Raw genomic sequence first — 9,991 nt, 5'->3', positions numbered from 1 at the left:
TCACTCAAGCCGCAAAAAGCATGTGAGAGACAGACGTGTGAACTCGTAAACTGTCATTAGAATAATCCTCAGCTTTCGTGTTCAAACTTTAAATGCACTGTTATTCGCACCATGCTTTCAATGACTTTAAACAATTTGAGTTGAATCAAAATCTATATTACTATTGCTTGATTCTGAATTTTTGAATGATCACCGCGATGGTTCTTCAGAGATGGGGCCAATTCAATTTTATATTGATTCAAGAAATCTGGATGATATGTCAAGGACTAAAAACCAATTTCTCAAGTCCGTGACGTCCGTGATGGAAGAAGCAAAAACGCGTACGTGTAAATCGTATGGTTATAGGTAGCTGTTGAACTACTCCGATTGGTCATGTTTCCATATTTGACCTCATAGCGCTACGAATAATTAGATTCATTTCGTGAATATTTCTGCGTGGTTCCGTGATAGATTTTTTATAATTAATTGAATATCAACAATTATACATGGTTCAACTTTATGAGCACTAAAATATTTTTGGGTATTCAAGCATATTTTACTCTGATGATTTGCTATATCTTCTACGAACCTAATTCAACATCGTTAACCGTGTCGTTCGCAATCTGTATTCAACTTTTTATGATTAATTAGAAAGAAATATATTTAATACAAAAAGAAGAATCCTTATTCTTATTTGCTATAATTCAAGTATCCATTTGAAATTAAGTGTATAGTGTATATTCAATGCAATATCACGACACTATTTAAGATGTTATGAAGTTCGAAAGTCTGACTACCAACGCTGCGGTGTCCACGCTATAGCTATTTACCGTAACATTGTCTCAAAAAATCATCGGGAAAAAATTAAAAATGATGCCTAAAAAGAAAGCTATAAATTACTTCATATCGTGTAATCACATGTAATTGCGTGCGTCTTTAAAGCACGACTGCTTTTACACGGGAAAGCCATTATACTGCTAGTAGATAATACGATTTGATAATGTCTTCGAACTTCAATGTTGAATAGTATGAAAGCAACGGGATTATAAGGGATAATTATAGAAATAACATAAGGTTGATATGATAGTGAGGCTGATGATTCAGTCCTAAAGTTTTCTCATAACCGATTCTTTGCTTACACTGCAGGTAATTCCCGCTCAGAATTTATGATTGTGGTTAATAAATATTTCAGGTATATAGGCCAATTTTACGAACTAAACCATTTTGGTAAATATATAAAAAAAGAGATGGATGTCTTCTATTTTCCAGTCAACCAACTATTTAACGTCAAGCATGAACAAACAAATCCACGATAAGCAATTCGGTCGAGTTCAAGTTATAGTAATTTCAAAGCAAATATTTTTTCTCGAAGTATATACCGGTATGTCTAAATTATATTTGTGAACATGTACTTCACGAGGATGTTATATGTTTTATTTAGTACTCAGATACTTATGTTAGTACTGTGTTAATCAAAAATGGTGAATATACAAGCTTCATACTATTGTTTTTTGTTTCTTGAAATATTTTCTTTGTCATGCAGTTCCGATAATACGTTTACTGTATCGTTAGTTATAAAATTACCATTTTTGTGCGAGTTTGGACTAGATTAAACGCGTAGATTATTTTAGAGACTTCATGTATGCGGTCGAACAAGAACAAACAATGTCCAACACCCAATTCGAAGACATAGAATAAAACGTCTCATTGCGCTTCGCAACTTCGAGTTTTCGGTAACACCATAGCTATCGATAACCAAGCGGTTACGCTAGCAGAGAATAAAGACAATCAACTTATTCGCGGACTGTGTTTGAGAAACGATTGGTTCCCAAATCGCCAATTAGGTCGACAGTTCCCTTGTAATACTTACATTTTAGGAATACCATACTCTTGCAAGCTTGATATTTACGTTTTCATTTTCCAGTACCTGTTCATATATAATTTTATTTACAATTTATATTGAAATGTTGATTGAACATCGATTTTAACGTCTAGTTTGATTATTGTTTTTTGTCCATGAAATCCTTTAATGTAAGTCGTATTCATCCAGTGACCCAGAACCAGACTAATATGACTACAGACTATAATACTAATATCTTGGTAGATTCTCATTCGGCGACTAATTTTGAATAGTTTCTTCATCTGTTCCGCGGTCGATCGCGTCGCAGTACATTTGAACACGCATTCAACAGTATATATACGAGTTTGCATTGAAATCAATATTTCTGACCATGATTTTGAAATTCATCACCTTCAGTTATTTTCTCAAACATACAAACAAAAATATGAGTTGCTTAAGAAAAGTGAACAAAATGCATGCAACCTAGTTTATTAATAATATGAACAATTTTAATTACTTGTTCGAAACTTTTTTTCAAAATACTCAGTAGTAAATCAAAATCATCCTAATATTATAAATTACGGCAATATTACAGAAAATTTCATTTTTGCATTTGGGGGTTCAAATTATCTCTTGAGGGACATTGCTATAGGTTCTCGTTTTTCATCGCCCATTTCTTCAATTCTATGCGATCTATTTTGCCAAGTATAGATTTCGGAATATGATTGACAAATTGGATCCCGCCACGAAGATGTTTGTAATCGACAAGTTCATCTAGAAAAATAAAATTGTACTTTTATTACAGAACATGTGGAATAAAGTAAAATTTATATGTAGTTGGTACTTTTAATCAATTCATGCAGTTCATCTGTTGTGACCGATTCCATTTTCCGTACAACGAATGCTTTTGGTAACTCCCCACATGCTTCATCTGGCACACCAACCGCTGCAGCATCTTTTAAACCAGGATGTTTCATAAGTACATGCTCTATTTCTGCAGGTGGAACCTGAACATGAAGAAAAAAATGAAATAGTTAGAAATTCAAAGTGTCGAATCTTCTAAGTAACAGTGGGTTAACAATATATTAATGATTAAACATGTCATAGTATAAAACAAGGCGAAACAATTTAAACACGATCATAAATATATCTTGATATATATCGAGAAGTCATAAAATTCAACATAAGAACTAACTTAGATAAATAACGTATTTAAAAAAAAAAAACTATTCTGAAGAAAACCGAATTTTTTTTTTTGAAAATCAAAACGTACATTGGCGGGTAAATATGTGATTGAAAGTTTGTTTTTTTTACCTGGAACGTGTTATATTTGATAACTTCCTTGAGCCGGCCAACCACAAAAAGCATTTCATTTTCAATATGTCCAATATCGCCAGTACGAAGAAATCCGTCTTTATTTATTGCTTGTTCTGTTGCTTCCGAATTTTTATAATATCCAGCAGCCATCTAGCAAAACGTATATAAGATAGTTTGGAATGATTGCTTTGATTCTCAATGTCTTTGTTGATTCTAAGGATGATCGTTACGATCAAATGTTGTTAACAGTTGAATTGGAATCGCTACCTATATACATTTAGATTAAAATGTGTGAATATATCTTCTACTAATTTATTCTACAGAAAATGTGGTAAAATATTGACGAAAGAATCTCATGCCTTACATGTGTACTTTTGACCCAAATTTCGCCGTCTTCGCCAGATTTCAACTCTTTTTCCGTATTTGGATCAACAATCTGTAAAACATTTAAGAGTCAAACAAAAGAGCTCTGTTTAAATATATGGACACGAAGAGCAAAATGAACTAGTACGGGTAAGCAATCTGCTTAGATTACCGGTACCGTAGTCTTAACGACTTCCCCTGACCCCCAGATAGCAACGAACGCGAACGCAGTGTGAAATTTTTAATGTTGATGACGTCATCGCATACAAAACAAGACAGCGATGCTCAAATATATGAAAACGAAGACCAGTAGTCTACTTTACCTTGTACAATACCAGTACCGTCAAAATACTTCAAAGCGTAATAGGAAGGTAGCACAATTTCGAATTGAAAAACGAATCACATAGAGCCCAAAGGATTTTAAAATGAATAAACAAAATCTTCAAGTTTTTGTCTTACTTTATATAACGTAAATTTTATATAACTCTATTTTTGTATTACAAAAATCGTTAAATTAATTCACCATAATTTCAGAATTGACTGCAATTGAACCAGCTGAATCAATGAATTGATCTACTTTGTCATTCCAAGATACAGGAAAGCATTCAGTCTGCCCATAACCTGAAATACCAACACGTTAAAAATTAAATGATTTAGGTACATATCTACTTGCAAAGTTAGGAATGCATCGGAATTGGTGATATATGAATTGGAATTGATATATGTACATACAAGATGAAATACAAGAAGAACGAGCGTGATATTGGACAGGTAGTTTCAAATTAAGAATGAATGTCGCCAGTAACAGCCAGCTATTATGTCCAAGACAAACTTGTACTTTAAGCTCGGGTTCATGTTTAAAATAATATCTATTTCCAAAATAATAGTAAACGATTTTATAAAACAAATTACACAAGCTGCCAAAGGTAATAAACGGTCGTTTATCGAGTTATTCCAAATACTCAATTCATTCCATTTTAGGCTTGAAACGTTGCCTGCCGACCTGATTGGATAAAGTTAGACTTTGTTTTTCACCTTTACTATAAAAGTTTATAAAAATTTGTCAACTAACATGAAAATATTCTAATGTTGAACCTACAAATTACACAAGCTGCCAAAGGTAATAAACGGTCGTTTATCGAGTTATTCCAAATACTCAATTCATTCCATTTTAGGCTTGAAACGTTGCCTGCCGACCTGATTGGATAAAGTTAGACTTTGTTTTTCACCTTTACTATAAAAGTTTATAAAAATTTGTCAACTAACATGGAAATATTCTAATGTTGAACCTATCGATAACTTCTTTCAATGCTGTGGGTGGAATTGATGCACCTCCAATAAATGACGATTTCCACGACGAGGTATCATACTTGTGATGTAACTCTGTCTGGGACAGTTTTAGCAAATTTGGTGGCACCAGAAGCATATGATTTGCCTTGACGACATGAATGAATATAAAGAAAAATATGAATAAATTGCAGCGAGAATTATTCTTCCTCCAACATAATGTAACCTTGGAAGCCTTGGTGTCCGACGAAGCGTTCAATGAAAACCAAATATACTGTAAAAAGATCTTAGTTGGAAAACATGCACGTATACATCCGCATCAAATACCCATCAAATGAAAACCAAATTTTTCAAATGTTTTCCGACGTTCAAATATGTGGTCATGTACTGGCACATTGAAGTCTGATTTTGAAATCGCTACAATATCATATTACTATCACCAGAGTAAATAATATAGCAAACGAATGGTATATGGTAAAAGATATTTTTACCTTGTATTTTTGTATCGCAGCCAGTGTACCTTCAACGTCAAACTTTTGATCCATGATAACACATAACCCGCCTTGCAGTGCAACAAGTAAGAAAAAATAACCACCTCCGTGATACAAAGGCCGTTCGTTGTAGAACACATCTCCGCGTTGATAGTTTAAATGGTGCCTCAAAAGAATTCAAAATGTTTAGACATATCACATCGACTTACAATCGTGCGTCGCGAAAGATACATACCACGCTGCCATAATCCATATCAAGTTTTGAAATAGTTTTTGTAACACCAAAAATGAAGTAAATGACATATCACTCAACTAAAAATATCTTATATGCTCATAAGTTAGGAATACGTTTTCTATTCATATAAATTTTTATATACAAAATACTAAAACTTGTCTGAGTTAAAGATGCAATTATCCATACTTATATCTAGTTTTGCGAAATGAAGCGACTAAGCAATACTTTGGCATCAACATTTTGTGCGAAGGTTTATTGAAAAATGACTTACAAGTACACATTTCAAATATATTGTATGAGATAGTTTATGTATATTAATAAATATTGTATTGAAATTTCCAAACGTAATGAATTTAATTGTTATAAAGTGATTTTCCGTGCTTTGGTTTAAGCAGAATAACGATACGATATCAGAAAAGTTCTTCTTACCAACTGGCTAATATCATCGCAATCGTACCATAATGAGTGTGCATAACACATTTCGGCATTCCTGTAGTTCCACTTGAATATGGTAGGAACGCTAAATCTTTCTTTGGTGATATTTTGCAAGTCGGAACAATGTTTTCTAGAAAAATTATTGAATCAAGAAAAATTTGAAATCAATATTTTTTACAATTAGAAATAATTTCTTACCTCTGTTATTTTTATTTGAGATTATAATGTCATCCCAAGTTTCGAATTCATTACTTTTTCCAATGACTATGATTTTCTAAAAGTGAAAATTGTGTTTACACAGTACGCTCAAACAACCGCGATCGATATTCTAAGTCAATGAATTTGCCTCTTAACACATTTAAAATAGAATAAATACATGGACAATATAAAAGATCTTGTATTTTATTATTAATAATATCTATAATTTAAAAATCAGGATACCTGAACTTGATTCTCTGGGTTATTATTGAGTACTTGCTTTATAGTATCGATGCTTTTTTCAGATGCGATAACTATTTTTGGTTCGGTGATTTTGAAGATATGCTGTATTTCTCCTGCAAAACAAAAAAAATTGTTCAAAATTAACTCGTGAAAGAACTCATATCAATGAAATGATTCTACTTTGAACAAAACCATTGTGTTCGTTTGTTCAAATATCGGTCTAAATCCAAAGCACACAAACGGAACTTTATTGCGCTTCATGGTCTCGCGCAGGTAACATCCTTCTGTCCATCAGAACGTCTACACTGTATACGATTGACAGATATCTTCAATTCGGCTCCCAACTTCGAATTTGAATATTTTTCGGTCATATAGCTTCATTCCACCACCTCACCCGAGTTATAATAAATCAGGCGGCAATCCCGAACCCGAAATATTCCGGTCCTTCTAATAGAATTGTATTTCCTTACTTATTATTCAATATCAGTGAATGTTTCCGCATAGCCTTGTTCAGAGCGAACTGTGCGAATAGCATTCTCATAATCAAATTCTCAACCTGACCATTGAAGTAATACAATTCAAGCAAAAGAATTAACCATTGGTGAAGTAATTGTTCCAATTTGTTTTCCGGGCATACAGACCAACGAAGCCTCCTCATTCAGGAGTAGCACTCGTAGCATACAATACCCCACAAGTCAATGAGAACAAATAGTTGACTGAAACAATCCCTCATCAGTCATATCTATCATAATGTTGAAGCTAATAAATATTCAACGAAAAAGAGTTACCTTCTTTGTACGACGGATTACAAAGTGATATGGTCGCCCCACAAGATACCACACCAACCGTTGCCACTATATATTCTACACAATTCTGAGTGATCAGACACACAACATCTCCCTTGCCTATCATTTGCTTTTGAAAAAATCTCCCACAGGATTGTATTTGTTCGTAAACTTGTCTAAAAGTAAGCTGTTTTTCTTCGTTGGTGTTGTCAATCTGAATTAAAAAGGAAATATTAAAAAAATGTGTCTAAACAATTACACAAAACAAGCGGTTTTTGCCTTTCATTGCTACGTTAATTTTTTTTTTGTGAAGCAACTAAAAATGAAGTTACAACTGTCTCAGAACAGATGATTTTTTTGTGCAGATTCCGAGAATCGATTGATCAGAATCATGTAGAAAGTAAGCGACTTTTGTGCCTCAACTGACCTATTGTGAAATTTACATATATATATATTAGATATACTATGTATTTGGGTAATAAATCAATTTCATTGTTCAGGGTGTAGAGATGACACCTCAATTCTGCATAATTGTGGGGTTTGATCAACATTATATAAAAATTATAATATATATACAATCCGCATGCGGCACAAGTTTAGAAATATACAAGCAAATACAATTATGGTACTTACCAGAGCAATATCGTCACCATATTCTTTTATACGCTCGAGAAAAAAGTCGCTCAACGATATTTCTGGAATATCAAAATTTCCATGCTTCGATCTCAAAGGCATTTTGCTTGTGATGCTTATCACTATATCCAAATGCCAATAGTTAGCAAATGGAATTTTTAAACCTTGTCAGTTCAAGATATGTTTATACAGCCCACTGTTTTTTTTTTTTTGATGTAACATACTCATTACTTGCTTGCTACGAATATTGTAGGTTAATCCACCAGATTAGTAAACAATCTTATCAAGTCAAGTTAGGCTCCGAACTTACATGTGTTTGCTATTTCTTTACTGTTTACTCAAAAACGACTGGAACAGTATTCTGCCTGAAGGGATGTGTATTCAAACATGTTTCGGTAGATGTTATTTACGGTATGGTACAAAACCTGTTTTAAATGTTTTAGATATCCAATTTGTATACCGGGAATCATCATTCATCAAAACAGCGCTAAACAGTTCTTTTTTGTTCCAGAAAGTGAATTATAGATGAGCACGTTATTCCAAGCCATAATCTAGCTATAGGTTGCTAACTTATTGTTTTTTGGAATGTTAAAAGTATTTCAGAGTCGTCCGACCTACAACAGCGTTGTAGTGTGTGTTTATCCTTGGTTCATTCTTGGCCCATCCTTGTTGCAAGTTAGAGTCCGGCGACGAGTTTGTCATTGCTTTTTTTGTGTTTGTTTTCCTTGTCGATGTAGATGACATATCATGCGTATATTTGCGCTTATATTTCTCTCGCTGCGTATAACAATGTCATGTCAGGGCTATATCATTCGCGCTGTGGGAAACATTCGACGAGAAAAGAAAGGTCAAACAAGCATATCCGATTATACCAAGTGCGTTTTAGTGTCCGCATAACTTTTCACTGAAACAAAACCAAATATGGAAAAATGGCGATTACGAGTTGAGTTCGATGCCGATGAAGCTTTGAGCCGTATTTCGGTCTGACGTGGAGGGGTAAAATTACGATGACAACGATGTGTCATTATGAGATGAGGAACCGACAAAGCAAGATTCGGTTTTGAAACTCTACTGGTTTTGAAAGTATTCATAACATATGCGAATGCACATGTTTTACATGTTGTTTTCCATATTTCAGATATAGAATCGGCGGCCGACGTTCTTTCAACAAAAATGTACGAAGGTTTCGCGAAGCACGATCATTTGCGTTGAAAGTGACGTGTATCAGTAACTCGCAAAAATTGAATTGAAGATTACCGCAAGAAAGTGGAATATTGGAGATAAAAACTTCGTGTTACCTTTGTATATATTTATCTATTTTTTTACAACAGTGTGATTTTTATGTGTACAAATTTTGTAAAGTTTCATGTATGTTCGTATGTATATTAGAGGGACCGGTTACGTATTTTAAGCAACGGTTGCCAGAATACGTACAAAACAATCTTTTTAGAGATACCTAAGTCAGTGCTCCTGATATAATTTTTCGTTTTTTATGGAACCCCAATTAAAAAAAAAAATTCTAACTTTGGCAATTGAATTACATTTGGTTCGCTTCGGAGGAGGAGCAGGTCACCGTTGTTATTATTTCGCCTCACATAAGAAAATATACTATTTTGCTTCATCTGTATTGACTAAATTTTAGAAAGTTGGGTTTCACACTATTTATAATATATTCCAACAAAAGCTGAACAACAGCTCTAGTTTCTAGTATATATTCTCTCTAGTCTCGAGCAATATCTACATATTTTGAACATCATGTAACTATGGTGCAACAATAGCGTTCTTGTTAGTTCCATAACAATGACTAAAGTGACGCAAAAACCGAGAATATTTCTGTTTTGTCTATTAACTGCACTGGGACTAAACCTCATGTTTAACGAACTGGCCTACTTGGAGTTTGAATGCGACGCGGTGGTCTAAGAATATTTATAATGACGCATCAACATGCTGGAAGCAAGAAATGATTTCCCCTGAAAAAAAAAAAAAAAAACGCGGAACCCCTAAGGAACCATATAAACTCACAGAACCCCACTGCATGTACTATTGAACCCTAGGGTCCGCGGAACCCCTGTTGAAAAGCACTGACCTAAGTGATGTTTCTAGCGTGTTTGAACAAAGAGAAATGACTATTTTAATTAAGGGTGTTAAAATGGGCTCAAATTGGTGGGAAATATAGGGTTTTAAC

The 9,991-nt window shown here is 33.8% G+C and overlaps 1 protein-coding gene across 1 annotated transcript; it reads right to left on the bottom strand.

Annotated features, from left to right (window-relative positions):
* Positions 1 to 2,077: 2,077 nt before the first annotated feature.
* Positions 2,078 to 8,044, bottom strand: LOC120333252 (putative 4-coumarate--CoA ligase 2). The gene is made up of 12 exons (XM_078119214.1): positions 7,807 to 8,044; positions 7,177 to 7,387; positions 6,389 to 6,501; positions 6,146 to 6,221; positions 5,942 to 6,077; positions 5,278 to 5,443; positions 4,766 to 4,934; positions 4,023 to 4,120; positions 3,501 to 3,572; positions 3,134 to 3,286; positions 2,664 to 2,826; positions 2,078 to 2,593 (listed from the first exon to the last, which is right to left on the bottom strand). The coding sequence occupies exons 1-12, from the start codon at positions 7,906 to 7,908 to the stop codon at positions 2,466 to 2,468; spliced, it is 1,587 nt and encodes a 528-aa protein (XP_077975340.1). The 5' UTR covers positions 7,909 to 8,044; the 3' UTR covers positions 2,078 to 2,465.
* Between the last annotated feature and the right edge of the window lie 1,947 nt (positions 8,045 to 9,991).

The sequence above is a fragment of the Styela clava genome, chromosome 13 (genome assembly GCF_964204865.1).
Source record: "Styela clava chromosome 13, kaStyClav1.hap1.2, whole genome shotgun sequence".
NCBI lineage: Eukaryota > Metazoa > Chordata > Ascidiacea > Stolidobranchia > Styelidae > Styela > Styela clava.
Note: the sequence above shows the minus strand (reverse complement) of the source record. Positions and strands in the feature narration are given on the sequence as shown.

Bases quoted from the DNA above. Each gene is read 5' to 3' on its own strand.
- LOC120333252 (XM_078119214.1), bottom strand. From the start codon at position 7,908: ATGCCTTTGAGATCGAAGCATGGAAATTTTGATATTCCAGAAATATCG. The intron at 7,388-7,806 runs GTAAGTACCATA...TTTTTAATTCAG, and splicing joins ATGGTGACGATATTGCTCTG to ATTGACAACACCAACGAAGA. The intron at 2,594-2,663 runs GTACCAACTACA...TTATTTTTCTAG, and splicing joins ACTGCATGAATTGATTAAAA to ATGAACTTGTCGATTACAAA.